Source organism: Pollicipes pollicipes, unplaced genomic scaffold (genome assembly GCF_011947565.3).
Source record: "Pollicipes pollicipes isolate AB1234 unplaced genomic scaffold, Ppol_2.1 Scaffold_4002;HRSCAF=4701_pilon_pilon_pilon, whole genome shotgun sequence".
Classification (NCBI taxonomy): Eukaryota; Metazoa; Arthropoda; class Thecostraca; order Pollicipedomorpha; family Pollicipedidae; genus Pollicipes; species Pollicipes pollicipes.
The window spans coordinates 46,172,151-46,199,357 of NW_023596420.1; the positions used below are offsets into that span (position 1 = coordinate 46,172,151).

Here is a 27,207-nt window from a genome sequence, read left to right on the forward strand (position 1 = left end):
CGGGGCTTGTAGGCTAGAAATAAACTGCGGCTGTAACAGAACTGACTGGCTTGCTGTCTGGGCTTGTAGGCTAGAAATAAACTGCGGCTGTAACAGAACTGACTGGCTTGCTGTCGGGGCTTGTAGGCTAGAAATAAACTGCGGCTCTAACAGAACTGACTGGTTCGCTGTCGGGGCTTGTAGGCTAGTAGCCAGAGCGAGGGTCAGACGAAGAGTTGAGGGCACACAGATGAAACCAAGCTAAGCGTTTCTTATTCGGACTGCGAAGCTAGTTTTTTTTAAACGACCAACTTAAGGTTCATATTTTATACTTGAAGTGCTCATTTTTGGAAACAGGGGCGCACGCAAATGGTAGCCTCGGGGACATACCGCCCCCCCCCCCCCCCATTACCACATTTTGGGTGAACAATAATATGTGCGTAACTAACGTTGGAAGTAAAAATTTCTCGCCGACGCGTGACAATGAGACGATCGAAAACAAGCAACCTCGTGTTGTGCCACACAAGAAACAAGCAACGAACATTTCAGTCATGGGACCGAAAGGTCACAAGGAGTTTAAAGGAACCGTTGAATGCCATGTAAGTTATACCTCTACCCAACGCAACACATAAATACTAATGGAACAAGAAGACTGAACAAATTACTAAGAATAATAAATAAATAATATGAGCATATAAAAAAACATATGAATAAATTGAACAAGATGATTGCAGAAGGAAGCCAGTTTTGACAGGAACAAAAGAATTTGACGGAGCAAAAGAAATAAGGAAACGTGTCGTCAGCAGTCGCATTTGCACTCATCAATGGCGAACCATGAATCAGTCCTTTTTTGATAAGGTCGATTGGTATTACACAGAGCGTCGGCTACTATGGTCATTTTGCCCTCACTCCGTTCTTGTTGGGAGCTTTTGAAATGTGCGTCACATATCAGTAACCAGGACAGAGAAAGAAGTGAAACCAACTGCGCAGTGTATGAAAGTGTGCTGCATATAAACTTTGCCTCATTATAGCGCTCTCAATTTGATAGACATGCCAGTAATCGACCGAAAAGTCTGAAATGCCTCTTTTTCAACAATGTCTTCAAGTACAGCAAGTCCCTGCACAGCCGTGCGAGGTTGGGACGAACAAACCACTGTGTGCAGTCCAGCTCGCTGTAACCAATATCCCCTGAAAATGTGCGTGTTCAGCAGTAGTTTGAGTGCAATCACTGAAAGCATAGCTCATTAGCAATTCACCAAGGAAGCCAACTGTAATCGCGCCTTTTGGTTTATTAACTAGCTAATCCCTGAAAGCGTCGCTGACTGCGGTGGCACTCAGGGGCGGCGCGGTAGGAGCCTGGGAAGGAGGGGGACAGGGAGCCAGTTTACTCTCCCCTGTCTGGGGGGCGAGAGCACGTTTTTGCGCGCTCAATTTTTGGTGGAACCATTTCCCCAATCAAAAGGCTTTGTGGTTATACGCCCATTACCAGACTTCAAACCAAGGAAGTCCCCTTAAATGACCTAGAGATTAACAAGTCAGGCTCGGAATCACCCTTTCTGCCTCGGGGGGCCTGTTTTCTGGATAATCATCCCACATTTATGAATAACGCAGTGCATGCTCTAGATCAGGAGGTCCAATGTTGTGGTAAGGACCCGCTTTGCTTGCTGGAGAGGTTCCGTTAAGAACTCAGAGACCCCTGGTCTGGGTTAGGAGGCACCCTCTATATTCAGAAGGCCTCATTTCAAGAAAGGGAGACCCCATTTGTGCATCAGATGGCCTAAGTTCCGGATCAGAGTACCCTGTTTGAGGATAACCAGACCCCTTGACAGATTTGGAGGCCCTCCTTTGTGAATCGGAAAGATTCTGTTCCGCATCAATAGCCCCTATATACATCACGATGCCCTTGTCTGAAAACAGACTCTTGTTCAGGATAACGGGGCCTTAGCTGGATGATCAGGAGGTCGCTTTTTTCTCAGGATTTTATCATTGTCGGCACTTATGTATATTGAAATGACGCATGCAGCAATGTGATAAGGTGCTCGTGACCCCAACACCCCTCCACCGTAAAACCACACGGCCAAGGAGCCCTCCCCCTCCCCCCCCCCCCCCCCCCCCCCCACCACGAGAAGCCCCCATTTGGTCCAGCCGGCCGCCTGGAAAACCTTGCCCCCAAACCCAAACTATGTGGCGCCGCCCCTGGTGGCACTAATTGTCTCCCACTGTCGTTGCCTTCATTTGGGACTATCCGAACCGCAGCGGTGCTGTTTTGATGTTCTGCGCTATTCTCTTCGTCGTTTCTCGGAAGCTTCTGCAAAACATGCATTAATGATGTGGATTCCTACCGAATAGCCCCTGAACAAACGTCACCAGGATGCCAGCAGCTTCAAATGCCTGAAAGACCGACCACCTCCTCCCTGGCCGAGCATCAGAGATTGCTGTCGCGCGCATCAGTTCGCATTGTTCCACGAGTTCGATGATGCCGTGGCCCGTGCGGCCGAATTGATGAGAGGGGGAACATGAGACCCACGGCATCGGAAGCTACGGCGGCTGTCGCGTGAAGCTCATGCTGAATGCTGAGTGCTGGACCGAGAACGCTATCGTCCAGCTCACCTCAGATCGTGCCGCTGGAGTAACCTGACGCCGGCCTATTATGACAACGGCGCAGAACGAGCCATTGTGCGCCCGGTGACACCCAGCGGCGCTCCCACGCGGCCGGGCGCCAGGCGCGTGGGAGCCGTCACCGGCCGGGCTCGCGTCGTCCATACAGCGCCAGCGCCTCAGCGGCCAGCTGTGGGAATTGCCGCGGTGTACTGCAATGATTCTTGTCGACCATTGCTGCAGGCTTTGACGAATTCGTCATGCTTTCGGTGTGAGCCAGGAATGCAAAATAGAGAGCGTCTGGCGTCGAAAAAGCTGACAGGTAGCGCTTTAGTTTCCATTTAACATACGCTCGGGTGTGAGTCAGGTTGAACCCCTGAAAGGTTTTTCCAGACTGGTTTCCGAACGGCGTGGCATAGCCGCACCAAATTTTGCATAGCCATACACAGTTGAATAACAATTCGTATGACATCAAAAATGTAGATGCACATTTTAAGGTCGCTAACCTATGGCAGGTCAAAGTCAGGTCATGGTATCAGCGAAGGCAATTTCTAGGGAATCCTTCAACCTGATTCAACAATGGAAAGTCAAACAAGGCCATAAATATCTGAGATACTTTCCTAGGCAACACAACAACTGAATGAACAAATTACATTGACCTAGAGTCTGGTTTGAAGGTCAGACCAAGGCCAAAACCAACCTGTTTGATTTCTCTAGATCTTGCTGCATGGGTAGTTTCTGGTGCCCATTTCGAATTCATTCATAACAGGAACCGCATTATACACCTTTCATGAACTTCTTAAAGGTCAGAATAGGACACTGACCTAAAACGACCCGAGTCCACATTTTGTTTTTAGAAACATACTGCATAGCGTAATATTTGTCGCTTATTCAAATGCAAAACTCAAAGCACTATTGTATGATTTTGGCCAACATGACCTTCGAAGGGAAATAAAAAGTCGTGGATCTTTACTGATCATGTGACCTTTTGCTTAGAACAGTTATCTAGGTCCTAGGGGCCTTTTGGAGACCAATCTGGAATTGGAATTGGAATTGTTCGACATTGGAATTGGAATTGGAATTGTTCGACATTATTTGACCCGAAGGTCATGACCTAGGAACGTTAAACCTCAACTTAAGTGAGTTCACGTGCATGTCAACACACTGTGAATTTGGTGTCTCTAGCTCTCTTAGCTCCTGAAATCTCGGGGAGTCATATAGATCCCCCGCCCGAGCGAAGGGTATCCAACCGGCCACTCGGGCGCGTGGTAAGTTAAGAGACTGTCAGCCCGCCCCCGCCCCCCATCGCTCGGACTTTGGGGAGGGGGTAAAAATCCGGGGAGATTTCTTTTTGTCATTTTTCGCTGTTCAGACCCCCCCCCCCCCCAAATTCATTTTGCGAAACTACACCCGGCTGCTGGCAAGTGTATTTGTAGCGTAGCCTTACACAAGTGCTCTAGTCAGGTATCCTTACGTCAGATCCCTGCTAGTTACTTTCCTATCAGTTCTCTGATCTGCCAGCTGTGACGGCTCTATCTAGGGCACGCTGTCCCTTGTGGGCAGATCTGCCTGTTCGGCTGACCCCTGCGCGACCACAATTGAGTTGTTCATCCGTAGACACACTTCCCGTTACCCTGTCACTAGCCCATTTTTCTATTGAAGTCGTTCATTGTTGCATCACAACTGTCTCGTAAGTTCACGACTGTCTCGTTCTGTAACTGCGTCCATTCTTTTTCCCAGTCTTCGAGCGGTGATCGGGCAGTAGACGGAGCTGTATAAATACGCGCTGTCTCTCGCGAACAGCCGGTCTCGTCGCTCTCTGCGCTCGTACCCGGCCGTGGCTCCACCGCGAGGCAGTCGCTCTGTCAAGCCGGTCGCCCTCAGCCCTGGCGCTGGAAGCCGTAGCCACCCCCAGTCGCCTGCCGGCGGCGATTAACCGCAGGGGCGTCCCGACGCCGCCGGGGGAAGGAAGTGCGTGCCCCAGGCGGAACCGTGCACCCCGGCGCCCGGCACCAGCCCGCCCCTCCCCGGCCCCCCGCCGGCGGTGGACCTCATTAGCTGAGCCACACCGACCCCATTGTCGGGCGTGCCGACGCGCCGCGGCCGTCCGGACCGGGCCGGGCGGCCGGGCGCCTGATTTGGGAGCAGAGCCCGGCGCATCGTCAGCCATCTGGCGGGCCTAACGCGAACCTGAAGCTGGAGCTGTACTCAAATGTCGCCGGCGTTGTTGGAGGAAGAAATTCGATGAATTCTGTAGCGGAAGTACCGCCACATGACTACCAATAGCGAGCAACAAAGACGCACGAGTCAAGTTTGGCTGAAATGAAATAGGCCTTATGGGATTATGTCTGGAATACATCCCCGTATTTATAGTGCGTTTAGTGAAACCTTGGAGTTCGCCCATGGGCGTAGGAACAGGGGGGAGGGGGGGCAGAGGGGTCATTCCCCCAACCCCCCCCCACCCCACTTTTCAAGGTGGGGGGCCAGCAATGTTAACGCCCCCTCCCCTTACTTTTCAGATTAAGGTTGCATTTGGCTTACTTTTGCACTGCATTAAACATGCATGCCGATTTACCTAGTTCACCAGCCATTTCCCTTAAGATGCGTCATCTTTTTCGTTTGCTCACTGGTCATCATTTGTGTTACAGACGCAAGGCCGACGCCGCACGGCCTGGAGACTGTAACGCCGGGCGTCGAGGCTGTTATTGCTATGACTTGCGAGCAGGCAAGTTTATCACCATATTACGCAGTTTTCTTATCAGTAATCAGCTCTGACAGGATCTTGAGCATTATAAGACGAACATGGGCTAGCCATGTTAATACAAATTATGAACCCCATTTCATCCGCAATCTACGATCAGGGAGAACTCAATATCTCTGAAGAACACGGAAAAACATGGAATTGGAGTTTATGTGAAAACTATCGGACTCCCTGCGGTGATCAGGGATGTTGTTGCGTCAGTGAGGGTCCCTGTGCTGATCCGTGGCTAACTGCGCGGATTAGAACGCCTCCCGAGTCAGGGATGGGAACAATGTGATGTGATGTATCCTTCTAATGACTTCCGGAGCAACCGGGAGATCCCGCCCCGTGCCACTAGAATGATGGCCAGAAGACTCTTCGCGATGGGACGGACTAGCCCTTCAGCTCTTGACCGGAAACGGCAATGTACCCCTGGTGCTCTACTCAAGAGGCCGCTTGCCCGGAAGGGAATAAGGGGCCTCATTATTGTTGAGTAGAGTGGGGCCCTCAATATTCTTGAAAAGCACGGGTCGAAATGAGTTTAAAAAACGAGCAGGGTCGTGCCATGTTTGCCTGAGAACGTTCATTTCTTTCAGAATGTATTAATGAAACAAATTATATCAAAAAGCTTCAATATGCCCGCCCGCAATCTCGAGAGCATGGACAAGGACGGTCTGTGCTGCAACTTCCATAAGACCGATAAGTTTCGGTCACTGCAAGTGCCACCAGACGGCGAGCACCACGTTAATCTGTCTTCTGGACAGATAAGTAGCTGCGGAAGCACGAAAAATAGAGATTTTACCTTCACTCTCGCAGTTCAACCACCAGATTCCAGCCCCACTTATCGGTGATTTAGGGGCCAATCCGTTCTTTTCGTTAATCTAAAAATTGCACGTGTGAAATATGCCCTCAGACTGCCTTCTAAATACAAGATCGGATGTCATGAAGCGTCCAAAGAGACTTTCTCAGAAGCGTCGTCATTTTCGTCCACCCGTTGGCCACAACTTAATATTAGCTGTTAGGCCGACACTGCACGGCATACGGGACTGCAACGCCTGGGGCCCAGGCTTGTGCTTCTAAAAAATTTGAGTGCGCATGCTCAAAATTACGTCACGAAACTTGTATAACTAGTTCATTAAATTATTTAAGGGTGCCATTTCAGAAGCGTATCATTTTCGTCCGCCGGTGGGCCACGGCTAAATGTTGGCTACTGGGCTAACGTCCGCGGACTATGGAGACTGCAACGCCTGGAGTCGAGGTTTTTTCTAGGATTTGCGAGCGAGCATGTTAAAATACGTCACAAGAATTGTTTCACTAATCGATTCTGACTACATGGTGAACATTTTCAGACAAGCATGGCTTGGCCATGTTAATACACATTGTTGACCACTCCATTTGCAATCAAATTTTCGTCTTCAAATTTGGATCAAACATATCAATCTACACTTTACCTTAGCGATGTCCTGAATGTCTGTAGAACCCAGATAGAAAATTGACAAAGCTTCTAAATTCTATCGGTATAGAAAGAGTCAGCTAACCATTGTAAATTAAGAGGGCGGGTGATTTCTTCCACGCAGTCGTTCAACGTCTGATTTCTGCAGCTTAATGACCTCAAAATACAAACAGAATTTAACTCACGGTAGCTCCTGATTTCTGTTCTGGCTACAAGGCAAAAATGACAACAAAACGAAGAAAACCGGGTCCCGTGTTAACAAGTAAGCCGTATCCGGGGATTTGGGGGGGGGGAGGGGTCACTATAAGATGGGCTTTTGTCAACTCTGTGTTCCCCCTTGGCAAGGTTCTGGCTACGCCGCTGCCTACATGCAAAAGCAGGTCAAGTCGCGTACGTTGCATAATGGGCAATGAAGTGTCCGTTGGGTCAATCCATACCTAAGGCAGACAGCTTCCCGTAGGCTATTTTTCTGCGATGGTGTGGTACAAGGGAAGATAATTCAGGAAAAATTATGTTGCAGGTGTCCAACACATTTTTTCATACACCATGTAGAAGTAACGCTGATCCAAAAGTATGCAACAAATTAGCCACACGACTAGCTCGCAGTCAGTCATGCGGGGGACACCCAGACCAGGGCAGTGGCCACCGACGGCGGACAGGAGCAGACAGGGAATACATGACAGATGGGCCTTATTATGTGGCTTGATTCTTAAAAGAGAATCTTCAGTTTTATGGATTTTGCCACATTGTTTCTAGCTGTTTCAAGCTCCCTAATTTGTTTCCGCCTTAAATGCTGCGACAAGTCCTATTTCTTGAAAAACAGCGAGCGAAATGAAGGTGCATGAAAACCTGGCGCACTGAGCCATCGATCCACTTGTAAAATTTTCACCAGCTTAAATCCATGCCGTATTTTGGCATCTACACTGTGCAGGCAAATGCCTCCTTAATGACCCAAAATACCTACCCGCAGGTGGAATTTCGTCTCCCCAGGAAAGACAATATTAAAATGGAGGAATAATCTAGGAAAGCTGGATAGCCATATTTGCCAAATGACATATGAGTCGAATAGGCAAGATTTTGCACCAGTGATAAACAGCCCTAGATGCATAGCTAGCATAGCAGCCATATTTGAATAAAGAGCGATAACAGTCTCCATCCCTATCCCCCCCCCCCCCCCGGTCATCGGGCTCGCTTTCCAGAAAAAGTTCCTGAAGTACACCTTTGAGACTCCCCCCCCCCCCCACACACACACTTTCTTCAACGTTCCTACGCCTATGCGTTCGCCTAGTTTTGCTTGATACTTTACTTCTAACTTGTTATCGGGTTTCCAAACGTATCAGTCCGCTAGACTGAACTATGATCTCACTAAAGCCTGCGAAAACATAGCAATGACGCAATATTAAAAGAAAAGTGCAGGAACATATGAGCCGCGACTTTCGACTCGAACGGAAAACCTACAAGACAACTTCTCTAGCTTTAGGCCGTTTGTAATGTTTCAGCTCGAACGTTTTGATTGGAATGGATTTCTGAGATCAGCGCCACGCTAAGCAGTGATTGCTGTGCGAGTCCTAACCCCGCCACCCGATTGCAAAAATCCAGGATACACAAGCTTTTGCGGTGGGCAGAGCTTAACGCGCCATCGTGATCTCGACGACGGTCGTCCTGCCCTCTGACCTCATATGATCCTTAAGCGCGGCTGCTGCCACCGACGAGCCTAGCCGAGCAAGCGTTTAACCTCCCCCTCCCCACCCTCTCCCGCTTTGAGTGGGTGAAACGGAGTGCATGTGCTCCAACCTCAAACTAAGTGATCTGCCAAGACGCACTAACTGAGCTAGTTGGCTGCGCTCCTCAACGCGCAACTGATGCTGTAGTCCCGAAAGATTCTTCGGGATTTTTTATTTGTACAACCTTCCCTCACTTGGGGCCAGAGTCAGGTAGGATTGCTATATAAGCTTGGCGTTGAGCCTCGTGGCCGATGTTTTGACGCGCCGCGAAACGAAGGACAGGATCGACTTAGTCAAAAGAATTCGAACTGGAAAATTATGTATGAATACATGCAGTGCATATGCTTGCGTGTTTACATGTCAGTGGCATGATCTCTGCCATGTTTCCTGCATGTTTTTTTGCCATGTCGGGTCTGCGTGAAAAACGACCATGTGTACCTTATGGCATGGTAAATAAGGCTGACATCATCAGGAATGTGGTCATGTCGATGATCATCTACCCGTCACGCAGCGTAAGTTCATACAGTGTTGCTCTTAGTGGAATGGACTAGGCATGACACAGACGTTTGGTAATAAGATATGTTCTATAAAAAGAGAAAACCTGAGCATTTTCGGTCACATTATAAGTGTAACAGCAAATATTTTAGGAATGTTGAGTTTGCATCCTGTCAATAACCAACCTCCAATCCGGCATGGATCGGGGAAGGGGCCGAATGTACCGCCACTGTTCAATCTTCGCGATAATTCAAAAGCGCTTTGAGATATCGCTGCGGAACTTTTGCTACCTGCTAACTCATCAGTTCTACACCTTGTTTTAAAACACCAATTATGAGATCGTAATTGGTATTTTCATATCATATAGGTATGAAATACCAATTACAGAAAGCTCAAGCGTAGGTGACGTAAAAGTGACCTCATGTTTGACCGATGTTTCACAAAAACCCATAGTCGTAGACAATTTCACATGGAAGCCGAATGAAAGAATGTATTTTATATCTGTGAACAGAAAATGTTAGCCACTTGGTCTATCATTCATATGCCTCGATGTTGTGTTGTTTCATTGTTGAACCTTGAAACGTATATACAAACAAACAAGATGTGCATAAAAAGTATGTTTAGCATTTTTGGGCCAAGTTATGAGTGGCTGTTACCACGCAGGAGTTATGAATGAGTTATGGACTTTTGAATGAGTTATGAATGGGGAGTTACACCAAGGCCAAGTCATGGCCTGAAATGCATCGCCGCGCATGTCGCCCGTGCCCAGGCAGACCCGGGCCCGTGGTGGCAGGTGGCGGAGCTCAGGTCCGTCGCGGCGGCACGATGAGGAGGCGGCGGTTATTAGTTTCACACGGACACCGACGACCACGTGATTGACGGTGGGGTTAAAGGGTACTAGGTTGCGCTGTTGGCAGGAATGAACCGTCAAAAGCAACGTGATGACCGATCCCATGTGTAATGGTCGCGAGATGAGAAGAAATATATCCTAATCGCTTTCGCTGCAGTTTGTTCACGATCGCTGGAGCAGAACTGTTGAACGCCGTTCAAGACACTGAAATCCGAACAGGATTGTTTGAGTCATTCATTTCTGATGAACATGAGCTGAAGTAAACTTGATCCCCCAGTCTCCGTACTTTACTTCACCAGGTCGAACCAGCAAGCAGAGTTATTTCCTATCACACAACTGAATGACGCGGGGCTTGTGACCGCATGGTCTGGCTTTCCATTACAAATCACGCTTTTTGAACGTGCATGCAATCGCTGGATCACTATCGAGGTAATCTCTTTGACCTTGACCTTAGAGAATTTATGAACAAGTGAGAGCCCCTGCTCACGTGTCTGATATGACCAATCTATGGTGATGACATGACGATGACCTATAGACCAGGCTTTCAGCTCTCATTTGCACGGTACGCAACCCTGGCTCTCGGCCCCGCACAGCGCACGACCCTGGCTCCTGGCCCCGTCCGGCGCGCGACCACGGCTCTTGGCCCCGTACGGCACGCGGCCATGGCTCTTGGCCCCGTACGGCGCGCAACATTGCATGCCTTTATATGCAGCATGTTTGATCAGGACGCAACGATTTTATGAGAAACGCTTGTAAATAAAATGCATTGGGAGTGACCGGATATTTCAAAGATACATTTTAAGAATTTTGCCTCTATTTGTGACCTTAGTGCACGACCAGACTTAAGTTTGCGGTGTGGTCTGAGGCCGTGCGCCAGGGCGCAGTCAATTAACGATTTGATTTTTTTGTTTAGCTCGGCCGTCCTTGAGAATGCAGGGAGCCAGTCTGCCCCCTTCGGTCAAAGGTGTGCCACTGAGGACCCCGGTCAATGCTGGGTTACTGTACCAACAGGTCGTGGTGAACACGCGTTCGGGTGGGAGCTCAAATTGACCCTCGAAGGTTTTTCCAGAATAGTTTCCGAACGGCGGGGCGTACCACACCAAATCTTGTATAACTGTAGACAACTGAATAGCATTTCGTCTGGCATAAAAAGTAGATGTACCTTGTAAGGTCCCTGACCTACGGCAGGTCAAAGTCACGTCCTGGTTTCAGCGAGGGCAATTTCCAGGGAATCGTTCAATCTGGTCCAACAGCTGAGTGTTAGACGAAGCCATACATCTCTGAAATACTTCCTTCGGCAACACAACAATGAATGAATAAATAACATTGAACTAAGGTCAGGTATGAAAGTCAGAACAACGTCAAAACCGACCTCTTTCATTACTGTAGCGCTTGCTGTATGGGGTAGTTCCTGGTACTCATTTCGAATTTATCGATAACAGGAACCGCATTACACACCTTCCATACACTTTTTAAAGGCCACAATAGGTCGCTAATCTAGAACGACCCAGGTAAGCATTTTGTTTTTAGGAACATGCGTCTAGCGTAATCTTTGTCGCTTATCCAAATGCAAAGCTCAAAGCGGTCTTGTATGATTTTGCTCACCGTGACCTTAAAAACATCAAACAAGATCAGTGACCTTAGATGAGCATGTGACCTTTTGCTTAGAAGAATTATCTAGGTTCTAGGGGTCCTTGGAATTCAACCTGGTATTTGACATTGTTTAACCTTATTTGACCCAAAGGTCATGACCTAGGAATCTCAAACTTTGACCTAAATGAGCTTACGCACAGGTCAGCACACTCTGTGAGTTTGGTGTCTCTAGCTCTGTTAGTTCCTGAGATCTCAGGGCGGTCAAATTGACCCCCACCCGAGCGATGGGTATGCAACCGGCCACCTGTTCGTGTGTTAAAGAACCTTATCGAGCATGCAGTGGCTATACTGTCAAAAATCAATATGTCAAGGGATGCTTATAGTCACAAGAGTGACACTCGTGTTTAGTGATACGAGTGTAAAATCACTATGTCGAAAAATAAAGCTCAGGGCCTTCCTCGTGCTTATCAACTATGATGGAAATGTTGTCGAAATGTCTCCTGCTGTACTAATGTCATCATGTTTGATCGGTCATGCTAAGTAGCTATGTATACAGTACCACACATTCTCACCTTCTAAATTTGGTTCACCTTGTCAGGTGCCTGGTAATTAAATAGGTACATTTGACAGGCAGGTCTCTTTTTATGTTTTGTTTATTTCAAATACCTTAGCAAGTTAACTGGATAGATAATTGCAGCCTTTCATCAGCAATACGGAAAGAAAGCCACAGAGCGATAATATTTAGAAAGCCCTACCTCTGAAACACTGACAGGTTTTTGACGGTCAAAATTTAAAACAAAAGATTTGGTGTACTAAAACAGAAAACTTGGGCTTTCTTTTCTGGAACATGCAGAGCATAAGCATTGCGGAAAGGAAATGTAAGCCGCAAGAAATCCAGAACGCCTGGAATGCGCTCAATCTCTGGCTGTAATGCTTTGAACTAAAACGCTGTGATGAAGGCGTTATCACATCATAATCACCTCCCATTGGTTCCGTAATAAAGTCAGCACTTCGTACGATTAGTGCAGGGTAAGGAGAATCCTCCGGACAGTTAAACCTGTATCATATGCATGGACTGAATTCAACACGTTTTATGATATTTAGTTCATTCTTTTGAAGGCAGACCCGAATACTCCAAAGTGGCATCAGCGAGGACGACCTACTGCGTGGAATACCCTGCGCTTGGAACATTTACACTAGGAAAGCCTGGCAGATCTGCTGTTGGAATACCTACGCTACACTGGGAAGATCTACGCTCGGGAGATCTACGCTCGGGAGACCTACGCTCGGGAGATCTACGCTCGAGAGACCTACACTCGGGAGATCCACGCTCGAAAGACCTACGCTCGGCAGATCTACGCTCGAGAAACCTACACTCGGGAGATCTACGTTCGGTAGACCTACACTCGGGAGATCTACGCTCGAGAGACCTAGGCTTGGCAGATCCGCTGCTGTGAACACTTACGCTTGGAAGGTCTATCCCGTAACATATACGCTCCGGACACCTAGCGTTGAAAGACGTACTCCGTAAATACCTACTGCATCCGTCTTTGACAGCGTCGAATGACGTTGGCTGAACTCGTCCGAACCCACCTTCCCCCCCCCCCCCCTCCCCCCAGCAGAGTGTGGTGGCACCGCGACACCACGTGGCGCGCCGCGTATGACGTCGTGCGCGGGCCGCGTGCCACATTGTTCATCCATGCACTGAAGGCACACGTGTGGCGTGTGCAAGCCGCGTATCACGCTGTCCACCCACACACTGAAGGCAAACGTGTAGTGAGGACTCCGTGTCACGACAGCACGTATGGACTAGCGTATGATGTGCGTCTAGCGGCAGGGGTCTAAAGACCGAGGACCATGTAGCAGAGGGGAGGAAAGGAGCGGGGGTGGAGGGGCGAGACATGCTTGTTTGATGACAGTCATTCACAGTTCAGGGTATGCCCGCAAAAAACAGAAATCCTCACTTGTCAACAAAGACGGTAGTGGGTTTGTTGCGCGTAGGCCGTTCGCCCTTATGCCTTTCGACAGTAGGCGTTCCGGGATAGGTCTAAAGATGAGATAGGTCTTTCGAGCGTAGTTCCTCCGATCTGGAGCGAGCGACTGCACATCCATAGCAGCAGGTCTTCCAAGTTTATATCTAATGCTAAGTAAGGCCGTTTACTTCAAGCATACGCTGATGCGCGAACCAGTGACCGAAATACCCACATGGACCGTCATAACCTGCGCCCTCCGGCGGTGCGCACGGCGGCGGGACAGCGGTCCCTTGCGTGCCGAGTGGCGCCTCGCATTAATGAGTTCACCGTGGATGTTCGACGACTGAATTTAACAAGTTTGAGCGCGCTGCCAGACCCTTTTTGCGCGATAAGGTTGTTTTATACTGTTTATGTGTGCGCGCGTTCATGCGTTTCTTACCCTTTATAAATTTCCGTTGTTTTTTGACACTGTTTTATCTCTCGGACTAATGACACGTAAAAGCCACGTATGTTTGTAGAATATATAGTGATGGCATATATAATATAATAGCATGACTTCCGGAAGCAGGTCTTTTGATGCTGGCGCTAAAGACGGCGTAGAGCTGTGTTGGAGCAAGGGCCTGCCCGTACCCCACTATGTTTACCTCAGTCCCTCAATATGACAGCAATAGGTAATCCAAAAGCTGCTAGACAGCAGAAACAGCTGAGAGAATCTGCATTAACCGTTTCCAACCGGGGAATTTCCTCTGAAATGGGAACAGGAGGCTCTCAGAGTGGGATGGCAATGCAGCTAAGTCATGTTTGGACAAGAAAGATAGCAATACAGACTGCGACAACAGGTATTGGTTGCTGACTGGGGCGTGATGTTGGTACATACACTGTCACGCGTCACATGCACTTAGCCGAAAATGCATCTCTTAGTAGCCAAATACACGCATTGATCTCGTTCACATGCTGTTCAGGAACAAGCGGGATACTAAAGTTCACGTATGCCAATTGTTTGATGCTGTCTTAGTACAACCGCTTTGGAGAAAACTTGGGAATACTTGTCAATTGGTTTTATCGTTTGGCCCAGGAAAATCACAGGTCGATTTACCTTCAGGGGAAATGGTCACAAAAGTTTTGGAATCACTGTTTCTCTCCCCTCCTCAATGAAAATTATGAACCTCCGATCCCCGGATTGAAGGAGCATCTGGTGGAAGACAGAGTCGCGTCATCGCTTTATGTGCCCCGTGTCCTTCATCTGGCCCATTGTTATGTTTATGTGACAACTCGTCACCAGTATGGCGTAGCATACACCATTACTTCGTACTAGTGACCTCCAGCCCTACCCCCCCCCCCCCCCTCCCCTCTCACCCGATTACGGCGCGCATCCATCTCCTGCTGCCTTTGGCCAATGAGCATCGCCGGCGACGGTGATTCATATAAGCCAGCGTACCCGTAGGCGAACGGCGCTGTTTACGATAAAGACCCACACCCCCAGCGCGCTGTGTATGATAAAGGCCCAGCAGGTCCATATGCGATGCTTGGTCTCCGCAGCCCGCCCAGACCCAGTCCTCTCTGAAAGATACTGGGACGTGCTGCGAACAGGGGACCAGGCGAGTTGGCTGTGGCTATGGCGACCAAGACATCAACGCCGCAATGGCTGGAAGAAAACAAGTCAGCCTTTCTGCCGCCCGTCTGCAACAAAATGTTGTGAGTGTGTTTCAGATGTTACAGCTTGTTATAACCAGTAAAACCTTTTGCGTGGCGTGAGACGGGCATGGCGATAAAAGAGGCGACAGGTGTCAGCTACAGCAATGTAATTATTTGTGACCCTGATAACTGCGACCAAAAGGCTAAAAAAAAATATTTTGGGAGGACATTGACCAGAATCAATTTGTCTCTATGCCCTGTAGCTTTTATGATCCAATTTCTGTCGGCTAGGCCGTAAGGTCTTGTTTTATAACAGCATTTTATAAGATGGCACTGGCCGCTTTCCGGTCGGTTGTTGACGCACCATTGTGTCGGAGAGTTATGAGATTCGTGAGGGAAGTGTGGCTGACACATTCACTCGCATATGCAGTTGGTTTCATGTCTCTATTTGCTCTGTGTCTGAGGTCTGACAGTCATCGTCCCAGAACGATCCATCTATGGTCTATGCACTGTGGCGTGTCCTCGTCTATTATCATCGCCCTACACTTTGACCACTGTGATTTCCATTTTTCCGCCAAAGTCTGATGACTTCGTAATGTTGCGACGTCTGTTACCTGTATCTGAACCCATTTTCCCCGTGCTCACGAGGTGTTTCAGATTTCCAAATTTGCGCGCTTCCGTGCTAACGAGAACGTTCAACAATTGAAGATGTTAAGGAAATCATCAGATAAGGGGAAATGACCTCACTTAAACCCATTGGTTTGCTTTGAAGTTTAAAAGACTGCTCAAGACATACAATTGTACGATTTGGTAAAAATTTTCATCAATACGTCATCGTTTGATAACGTCATCGAACGTCAGAGTCGCTGCCAACTGACTGCATCAGAATCACCACTGTAGCGAGAGAATTGCCTCTTGTAGTACTTAAACTTGCCGAGCCGAGAGGGGGCGACGTTTTTCGAGGCGTGTTTGCTAGACAGGGATATCGTGATGCGCTCGTTAAGTGGTCCTTTTTTGTGGTGTTCTCCTATGCTTGCTCGTAATTCAATATTTTTTACTCGCATTATTATGCTCGGCGATGTCGCTATGATTCAGTTTTCGATTGTAAGATGACATCATTTTCACGCCTCGAATGGGCAATGACGCTGTCATACACGCGAAGACGCAAAGACGCCTCAAATGAGCAATGAAAGCCGCAGACCGGATATTTGAGAAGCCACGGATCATCAAAAACAACATTAAAATCGTATTGCTACGCGACGAGGTAACATACAGGGATCAAAACCGAGCGGTAACAAATGCCAGGCTTTTAAGGTTTATTTCACCATGCTCTAAAAAACGCCCCACCGGGATTTTGCCAGCACTTTACCTGTAGAGCGCAAGGGCCATTCGTTAACGTTGATCTACCATCAGTGCCTGCGTGCTATCAGCTCGTGACGCGTGACTCTGGCGGATGTTAAGAAGCCTCGCGGTCTTTGGGCAGGCACGGCGACGGACAGCTGAAGGTGTTCTACGTCGGCGGACCAAACGTCAGAAAGGACTTCCACATGGAGGAGGGAGAAGAAGTGTTCTTCCAGCGGCAAGGCGACATCAATCTCGTGACGCTGCAAAACGGCAACTTCAAGGACATCAAAATCCGAGAGGGAGAGGTGATGAGCTTGCTTGTTTTGCATGCAGACCTAAACTGAAGACCTTAAACCGCAAGCTGACGCAATTCCGTGCAAAAATTTTCAGGTGTCTGGTTTGGAGAGTACCGTTGTGTGCACGCGAAGACGTATACAACTTTTTATGATTAGGGGGCTCCAAAAATTTCATCGAAGAACTCACTTCAGCGAACCACAGGAGCGCAATATTTTCCGCATGGTGCACATCAATACCATTTGCTTTCCGTTTGCTTATTTTTACGCGCATATCCCGTTTTTCAGTATAAAAATTACAATTATTCCAATTATTTGGTATACATATACATATTTTTGCATGACAAAATGATGGGAGGGTACGTACCCCGGTGCCTTCGCGCCCACTCCCCTACCGCCCTAGTATGTTACAGGCTGCACTGGCTCAAAGACAGTTACCAATACTGTCTGTGTTTAGCCTACTCATTTTTATGTGTATATCCTGATTTTCAATCGTCGACGTAGATTCACACGCAGCATATTACATGAAAAAAAATCATATAAAGATACGCCCCCCCCCCCCCCCACCCCCATCCCCTTCATTGTCTTACCGGGTGCACTGGCTTCACAGACAATGCAAACGAGATAAAAAGGGCAAAGGGACCGACGGAGCCCACCCAGCTGCTCCAGCATTAAGGATTTGAGGGCATACCATGACGGCACCGGGGTCTGGCGACGAAGCTATCATTGCAAACAAATCAGGGCGCGCGCTTACGTGTCGCCGTCGATAAGGATGGGCAATGTGGTGCTATGTGTGGGGAGGGGCTAGCTGTGGACCTCTGAAGGTTATGACGGACTAATTTCAGCGAACCATGGCTTATATTTGGTAGGCGTGTGATTTAATAATCGCCATCCAATGTTGTTGCCGAGCGATTGATGCATCTTATGCGTCCGTTGCTATGTAGAAATGCTGTTGAATTTTCAGGCAAGTTTGTCGCATTTTCTACAAGCATAATTGCACCCTGCAGGCCATCTTTGACCGATCAACGACTCTTTTCGATTGCACGTTGCATCCCGATAAGAACACAATAGGATATTGCTTATAGGCGCCTGATTTCATACTTTGTACGCCTAACGATGGCTCGGTCTGGGCATAACTTGGCGTCTATGGTTTTGGGGAGTAGATTTTCTTCGTTGTCACACGGCCTTGAAAGTAGCGTATAAACTGCTGTTCGGATCAGGTCAAAGGTATATGGTATGTATTAGATGTAATGTATGTAAAGATATATTGTGGAGTTCTGTACAGGGTGCGGTTTTCAACTGAAACATCAAGCTACAGTCAAAGATATTTTTAAATCCCCACTTTATATCAGAAAAGCCCTTTTCATCAGCAAGTGTAAGGGGCGCCCAGAGCAGGGCCTGGCAGTGCTGTGAGAAGGAATCAGCAGTCATCTTCACGCTAGCTCCCGGTCAGCAGCACTCTCCCGCGACACAGGGCCCACCTGACCAGTTACTCGTCCGCACAGTCACGTGGCCCTGAGAACACCTGGCCCGTCACCCGCCCGCACTGTCTCGAGGCCCATCTGCACAGTTCCGTGGCCCCTCGGCAGCCTGGCCCGTTCAATTATGTATATATATATATATATATATATATATATATATATATATATATATATATATATACATATGATGCGACACGTTTCACAGCCAACGACTGCATCGTCAGAAAAAAACACACGCACTGTGTCCATCATGAGGACTACACACGCATCCAGGGTGGCCGGTTGAACTCTTCGCTCGGGTAAGGGGTCAATTTGACCCCTTGAAACATAAAAAGTAAGACAGCTAGAAACACCACTTTGCACGGTTTAAGTAAGCAATTTGTATGGTCATAATGTAAGGTGAATTGATCTGTATGTAAATTTACTGGTGTCCTAATTGATGGTACATATATCATGAAATTCGGACCAAATGAGGTCAGACAAGGTCAAACTCAAGATTGGTGTCCAGAGCGCCCCCAGACCTCCTCATGCAAGTCTTGAGCCTAGAGTTATGTTCTAAGCAGAATATCACTGGTATTCATCTCAGGTCAGTGACCTAATTGAAGATTCAAAAAGTAATTATGGCGAAAAAGCTATGAAATTATTTTGACTCCTTAACATGAATAAGCATTAAGAATTACGCTAGATGGCACGCTCCTAAAAACAAAGAGTTGATATGTGTCATTTCAGGGCAAAGGCCTACTGTGATCCTAAAGAAATCCATGGGGATGTCTGTTGCGGTTTGTTCAGCTCAGGGATGCACGGCTTCGTTTAACACTTCGTTGTAGCGTTAGATTTAGCAGTCTCCTAAAAATGCCTTCGCTGTCAGCCACAGCCTGATTTTGACCTGCCATAGGTCAGCAACGTCACGACGTACATCTAATCCTTATGTCAAAAGATCTGTTATTCAATTGCCTGTAGGTACGCGGAGTTTGGCGTGGCCAGGGGTGGTAAAAGTGTACTTTTGGTCGCCGACCAAATTTTTGGAGGAAAATTTGGCGCCAGTAGCGTTATGCGATACCATATGACAATATGGTCCTAAAGTACATGCCCAGTAGCATCATCAGTAATCAGCCTATCACCGAAACGATTTTTGCATACCATATTTGTATCCATCCAATGTCATGCTCGCAAGTGCAAAGAAAATATGCGAATGAATGAGCACTGCAAAATGAATGACTTCCAGAGCTTTCCTGTCACAGTAGGGATGCTACCATCATGAAATAGCCAACATTGTGCTCAGAGACAGCCAAATACCAACATTTCATTGACCCAATAGGACAGTTGGACCACAATAAAAAACCACAACCACAGTTGGACCACAAAAAAAACACAGTTGGACCACAATAACAAACAAAAACCGCGTGCTATTTGAAGTAAAACTCTTGGTAGGAGAGGAAATGGTACCCTCTCCCTCTACATTGCCTACATTTCCTGAACCACTACACTCCTAATTTGCATTGCCTCCTCATGGCCTACCTCATTGGGTATTATAAATTTCCAGCGACCAAGATGCATGTTAACAAAAGGCTAAGTTGTAAATAATTGTTGCAAAAGCAATCAAAACATTGATGGAATAATCTATTTCAAGCAGGGGCATAGTTTTTGAAGATAGGGTAGAGAGCAGTGAAAAAACTATGCAATGTACCGCAAGATATGGATGTCTCCCAGATTTCTTCTTCTTCACAAATTCCACACTTCTTCACAAACTTAGGGGGAGGGCTGGAGCTCTGAACTGAATAAGAAGTAGGAATACCTTAATTTGAAGATCTATGTGACTGGTAACCATTCGCAATCAGGACAAAAACAAAAATGGCACAAATTGGCATTTATGAAATATTATCGCCTTCTGTTTTGTGTCTCATTGTCACATCTCATCTCATGTCTCATTCATGAGAAGTGCCATCACACTTCAACATCAAATCCACGGTTCTTTCAAAGGGAAGAAGGCTGGTCTGGTCGCTTGAGAAGGCTTCGGTGAGTCAGCAGCGTTTTCGGTGTCCTGAAAAGGCGGTTTGGATAATGACAGGTCAATTTCTACCTTGATCGAAACATCCCGTCGACTCACCCTGAACTGTGAATGCCTCCCGTCGCTGAGGACAGGCTTCTGAATCACAGTACAGCCAACAAAGTAAACAAGGCCAGAAATTAAACCCTAGGCAGGTATTCATGGCACTGCAATGCGGATGTCACTTGCGAAATTGCAGTGCATTGAAAGTCACCGCCCACCTCAGATTAGTCGCATCGCAACCATTGTAACACACCATTACGGCCAGATGAATCCCCATATCTAGATATTTTTCAGTACTTTATACTGTCTAGTTCGGGACACTGAGAGTTGACTGTTAAAAACAGCGGATCGGCTGACCGGCCGGGCCGTAAGAAATACACTGATTTGTCGCCGACCTGTCACCGAGTCGGCCGACCGACTAAAAATCACGGGATTTTTTTGCAAGGTTGGAATAAAACCTAGAAAAGATACCGGGATGCCGTAAAGTACGGTAAAGTCTTTACAGAAACGTTTGCTTGTGTTGTGTGACGAAATATATTGCGATGGAGGCATAATATCTATGAATAGAGACCTCATGCTATGTTTTGCATAGTGTGCTGTACTTTTTCGTACTGGCCTTCACCAAAATTGCTGTCCAAAAACATTTTTGGCCCTAAGCTTCGCGTGAATACATGCATTTTTATTCGCCGACCTTATCCACCAAGTCGGCGCGTGTTACCGCCCCTACGCGTAGGTACGCTGCGTCATTTGAAGATTAATTTATGAAAACCTTTGGGGGGGGGACAAATTGGCTCCTCATCCGAGCGCGTGTTAAAACACGCACATTACATGAACAAACTAAAAATAGCGCAAAAGTGCATGCAATGTCAAACGCCTTCTCCCCACATTTACAGACATATTTGATCGCATCACAGTATCTCATAGGTATGATGAAGTCATATCACGTAGGGCTGGATCTTTTAAATGTAAAAATACTAAGATGATCGAATCACGCACGCTGAAGTTGGGAGCCGAAACTAGAGCATCACTCGGGAATGATTTTTCCTGCATAGGGTGGGGCTGGTGGATTGGGATTTGCAAGAGCATTCTCGCCCAGATAGATTTACTCGAACGCTGCTGAATGTGACTGTGCAAGTTTCGAAGTGTGGCACCTGTGTAAGATGTCCAGACAAGGCACAACAAAACAATCAGTCGCGCAGTGATAAACAGTCGTACAATCGACTGCATACACAACAGCTGAGGCTATTACCACGCTGCTATCAATGCCTTACATGGATCATGTGATGCTTCCATTCCCAAAGTCAAGGCGTGCCTCGAAAAGAGCTACTGTGGTCAATGTCATAGGAGAGGAATCAAAGCCTGAGTAACGTTTCGTTGAATTCGCGGGATAATAGTCTTATGGTCGCTATATTTATGTCTAAACAGTGCTTCAAGCTCTCGTGACGCCTATTGCACGAACATTTTGACGCATTAGTGTGCTGCAAACACTAAAGAATGTGTACGTTGGAAAAAGCAAGGCAAATGAAGCAATTTTTTCATAATAGAGAGCAGGGAGCCAACTAAGATTTCTCTCGCAGGGTCGGCTGCTTCAAGTTGAAATTCTGAGTTGTTTAGAACGATTTCGAGAAATTGGCATTGCTGTTCAAATGGCACGCGCCTAATGTAACAACGCGTGAAAAGGAAAAATGTAATGTCCTGCCTTGAATAAAAACAATTTGTGTTTCTATATGAAGGTGTAATTTTTCCACAGTAATCTTGCATATTTTTTAGCCAGGCAATTGAAAATAACTGATAGTTTAATCATCCTCAAGCAAATACACACAAATAAGTTACGTAACAAGTGCGCTCGAGTAATCCAGTTAGAAAACTCTAGGAAGTTCAGGCCATGCAACAATCGAAAAGCAAACTATTATGTTATATACATTACGTATTTTACCACAGAAGCAGACAGACATCTTGTGGCACTGAAAGCAACAAATATGCTGTTCCAGTGGTATAATCAACACCATCGAAAGAAACAGGCGTTATCCGTTGTATTTCCCCTCAATCGCTACGATTCAATTGCAGACTGTCAGACACAGGCAACCAAATAACCAAGGCACGTACCGTTCAAACGCACGTGCAAATATGTAGGAAGATTGGCCACAATAAACGACTATATCATGAGTGGATGCTTTCAGTGGCACATTCCGATAAATTGTTGCTTGGACAAACCCAAACAAATAAAAAGCAAAAGAATATCGTTTAACTTTGAGCAAGTTGCTCAAAGCATGCCATTTGGAACGTTGACTGTGTTGGCCAATGATGGCAAAAAGTTTTTTAGTTTGATCATTACACAAGAAGCCTGATAAGCGATATTGAGTAAAAATATGTTCCATGGAAAATAAAAAAGAGAGTGTCATTTCCTGTTCTGGTCCGGTTGGGTACTGAACGTTCATATAACAACCGAGGGGCTGGAAAAACACGAGCATGTGAAAACTTTTTGAACTGAGAATGGAGCGCAGATCACCAGTACCAAAATATAGTTCATCAGAGGCCTGTGTGGAGCCTGCTTCACGTTGTGTGGAGCCTGCTTCACGTTTAGTCATTGCCTGGAACTCTACGGGAGAACTATCCATCACGGTTATCCAGCCGTGTCTTCACATGACAGCAGCCCAGTACGCCGAAAAAAGGCATCTTCGATCGCATGAGCACCATTAGCAAAAAAGGCTGTTCGGTTGACAGCGGTAGCGCGTCTCCCAAGTGGAGAACTGCACGCGATCCAGCAGGGAGCAGCGCGCTCATCATGTCGAATGTCATGTCAGCCTTCCTGTCGATGTTCTGCACGGCATCTGCTCTCAGACACATGGTGAGCTGCCCATGAAAATGGAGCTAACCGAAGGAGCGAAGCGATTCTCGATCGGCGTGACACGCAACATCCGGCATGGCTGGCGGCGCGAGGTCAGACAGGCGTTGGAGGGCATGAATGGAGTCATCTTGCAGCGGGCCAGCCGGCCCAGTGGCGTAATCCGGCAGTGGTGGTTTCTAAAAGACACAAGCAGCTGAGGAAAACAGAAGTGGTTAGGGGTCGCCAAAAACGCCGCAAAACTGACCCAGTATGTGTGATAAGACCCTTCTGTCCCGTCAGCACACCGCAAGACGCGATATGCGGCACCGGAACAGGTGGCGATGTCCACGAACATGGTGGTCGAGATGGAATTTACCTAGCTCCTGGTGGCCAAGATTTCAAGTCCTAACATGTTTCGTCACCATGTAGGGCGATACAAGCACAAATAGGCGATATAGGTCTTATTAACGTGGGCTACAAAAACCATCATGTTGTTTCGGACAGCTTCCTACACGGACAGAGGCATGCGCGAGTGACATCGGTACCTGACTGGACGCGGTTAACCGGCCAGGATAATGTTCATCCGGCGTAGCTCGGGCGGCGACTGCAGACTGCTATTGATCCTGACATACCACCTACAAGTCAAGCCTAGTCGCCCCTGCGACAATTCAGGGTGTCAATATGCTGTTCAAGTGTGTAAAATCGAAAGTCGAGAAAAGTCATTAAGCTGCTTCAGTACTCTAGCTGCAAAGGTTTCGTGACCAGAAAGGAAAACCAGAGAAGGTCTCAATCGGCCTTCGAGTGAGAATAAGGTCAAGGGTCTTCTAAAACGCGTCAAGCTTAAGCGCGGTATCACCGTATGTGATACCATCCAACTGCATGAGGCTCAAGGGTGGTGCTACCGGCTAATGATGCGGGTCGAAGACGGATGACGAGTTAGGTGTGCTATTTCCCTGCAGCCCTGTATGCCTGAGGTTTAATTCACGAGTCATGGGTACCGGCTATCATACGCTCCCGATGGCGCTGTCGCAGATCATGCCAGCTTGAATACAAGTGGCGCAAAGCATTAGCTTTACTGCTGGGCGACCATGTCGGATGTAATTGCGCCAAAGCGCCTTTCTGCCTCTTTGATCTATGTAAAGTCACAGCGGATATGGTTGTGATGTCGTTGGCACGCTGCTTGATAAATTTATGGTCGTAATCTTATGAGTGTACAATCATGATTTACCGAACCGGACAGCATCAGTTTAAACACCGGATGACTAGCTTGGACAAAGCAGTCATGTTTATGGTTTTGCATTCTGTGCTATCGTGCGCAGATATTCCTGCTGCCCGGCAAGATCCCCCACTCGCCGCAGCGCTACGAGAACACCGTGGGCCTGGTCATCGAACGAGATCGTGTCTGCGGCTCCGAGTATGACTGTCTGCGGTTAGTGAAGAGCTTTTGCCATCACCGTGTGCATGGTTCTGTGTAATGTTTGTCATGCAACTCGCGAAAACGCCACGCTGAACAGCACTTTCTTTGGAGGTACCGTGTGGGGTGTAAAGGAGAACTTTGGAGACAACCTAAGTGTGTCCTGCTTTGCCCCCACGAACAGGTACTTCGCGGGCGACACGACCGAGACGCTGTGGGAGCGCTGGTTCTACTGCGTTGATCTGGGCTTGGAGCTGGGCCCCGTCATTCGGGAGTTTTTCGCTTCGGAGGAGTGTCGCACCGGCCAGCCGGGGGTCGGCACGTTCCTCTGTCCGCAGTACTTCCAGCCGGACGACGTCAGACAGGTGTGCTGGTCCGCCACCCTCATCAGCTGATGCGCAGTGGGCCAGCAGTGGGCGTGCAGGTGTGGCCGAATTCCACGAAGGAGGAAATGGCCTGATGGTGGCTCGAGTTTGGCGCGGCACTTCTGTTGCCAGCCTGACTGGGCCTCCTGTCGTGCATCGATTTGCCGTTGCCGCTGCCAGACGAGCAATATCAGGCAGGCAATGGGCTTTAATGGTTACTAACTGGGCTTCTCCGCAACCACACGTGCCACGCCAGACATGCAATGAGCTGGGCGCCACCGGGACCATGTGGACAAAACGAAGAAACGGTGAGCTTTCATCAGGCCCGCCCGAACGGCAGCAAACAGTGTTTTCGCCCAAGCCATCTGGACACCAGATGGGCGCGATCGTTTACCGATATCACAGCGAGTGGGGTGCCAGATTCTATGTGTATCAGTCGGTCTCATCGCGTTTGCAAACACGGGAGGGCTTATCAGCATCAGCCAGACATGGAACGACAGGCTAAATCTGCACCACAAATATCTGTAAAGCGTGGCTCTTTGAATGCGGCAATCTCGCGCCAATTACATCAGGCCCCCTGCGCGGCAAGTCCGCATCGGCCGGACTGTGGCGCACCGCACTCCCGTGATCCGCACCGAAACAGCCCGATCATTGACTGTCTGTTCTGTGGAAAAGGACGCCGCGTTCTTGTAGCCACTCGCGTGGGCTGCGCTTTTCGGGGCTCACACCCCTCTGTGGCCCGTCGGCGCCTCTGACCCGACCCCGGCCGCTGGTGGCGGGCAGACTGAGGAGCCGTTCTGCCTGCGGCGCTGGCTGACCTCACACCGGTCCGAGCTTGACTCGGAGGGCAGCCGGCGCCTGTTCGATCTCAGCTACCAGACGGACGTGGTGGCGCTGGGCGGCGGCTCCTGGACGGGACACAACGCGCGTGCCGAGACCTTCCTCTGGCAGGTGGTGAGTGGACACGGCCGCGACGCGGGTGGTCAACAGCCGTGAAAGGACGCGCCGCGCGCCACGCGTTTATAACGAGGCAGCGATTCGCAAAAGAATGCGAATTGTGTGTAGACAGAGGGCACGAATGTACACAGGGTGCGGGGAGTAAAATGACTACTAAAGTGCTCGGTTGAAGCCACTCAGATGTCGAAGGTGTTTTCTTGGCGAGTTCAAGTGCCGGGGGTCTACGCACAACATCATTGTCTCATTCATTACAAATACTCTGGTGAATTGCATTATTTTCGGGACGCGCCATGTAGCTGCACGTCATAGAGCTCTCGGAGTTCCGTGTCAAATTTGTTCCGCGCAATTCTGTTGTTGCCTTGCTTCCAAACGCGGTGCGGCTCGCGTTGGTACGCGGCGGCTGCCGCGGTCGGAGTGGGCGTCGGTGACGGAAGGAGCACCTTTTCAGGAGGGCTCGGCTGAGGTGGAGGTGGCCGGGGAGCTGCACCGGCTGCAGCAGGACAGCACGCTGCTGGTGCCGGCCGGCACGGTCCATTCCTCCAGCCGGACCGAGGGCTGCCGTCACGATCAGCATCGTCATGGACCCAGCCGCCAAGGCGCGGGCGTTCGGCCACCTGGAGAGGCCCACCTCGTCCTGAAGCCCCGATCCGAGCCTCAGCCGACCGTGATTGTCTGCGTAGTTCGATTGTCTGCGACTGTGTAGTCTGCGTGATTGCGCAGGCGAGGACCAACGCATTTTGTTTGCGCTGGTGGACCCAGAGCTGGGGCTGCCCGCTCAGCCAGCTGCAAGATTAATAATGCGTCGCTGTCTACTATAACATAACCAATGGATCCCACATCACCGTGGTAGTTCTGAAAGGATAATGGGTCGAAGCTCACCACGATTCCGCGCGCAGGGTTTCGGCAGCTTCCTTTACCACAGTACCGTCTGACGTCGAACAGCAGTTAACAGACTGCCGTGGCCAAATTCCTGGGAACATAACGGGCTTAAATCAAAACGCGGAGCCTACGCGTGGGCGTCTAAACCAGAGCATTGCGTGTACCGAACGATGTCGTTTCAAATCAGCCGCGAAAGCAATGATGAACGCCGATGCATTTAGATTGTGAACCGCCGTGGTGTGGCTGCATCATAAATAAAGACAAACCGGAGCGATGGAATCTACCGGCACTTTGAGTCTATCAAAAACGGTAGAAGCGTGTGGGCGGCGCCCCGTTCCATTCTACCTGACCTGAAGTTGGGCGACGTTGCCGACATAATGCGCTCGGCCGACTGCGCTGTTTGCCGGCTTAGCCCAGCCGAGGGGGGGCTACTGTTTATTTAGACGTCACCGCGTTCTGGCCTGGACCAGGCACGCGCGCCGTTTACAAGGCGCGCCAGGGCCGCCGGATACCGGGAGGGGGTGGGGGTGGACTTTAATCCGCAGGAAAAGTTCACA

General features: G+C 48.7%; 1 protein-coding gene and 1 long non-coding RNA gene across 2 annotated transcripts; one reads left to right on the top strand and one right to left on the bottom strand.

The window, feature by feature from the left end:
* Window positions 1-14,887: 14,887 nt before the first annotated feature.
* LOC119093244 (3-hydroxyanthranilate 3,4-dioxygenase) lies at window positions 14,888-26,931 on the top strand. The gene is made up of 6 exons (XM_037216164.1): window positions 14,888-15,100; window positions 16,524-16,689; window positions 24,355-24,464; window positions 24,634-24,814; window positions 25,598-25,768; window positions 26,220-26,931. Exons 1-6 carry the CDS (start codon window positions 15,021-15,023, stop codon window positions 26,472-26,474), a joined length of 963 nt encoding a protein of 320 aa, XP_037072059.1. The 5' UTR covers window positions 14,888-15,020; the 3' UTR covers window positions 26,475-26,931.
* LOC119093245 (uncharacterized) lies at window positions 20,011-20,570 on the bottom strand. Its single transcript, XR_005093624.1, has 2 exons — window positions 20,427-20,570; window positions 20,011-20,199 (listed from the first exon to the last, which is right to left on the bottom strand). It is a non-coding gene; the product is annotated as an uncharacterized LOC119093245 (long non-coding RNA).
* Window positions 26,932-27,207: the final 276 nt, after the last annotated feature.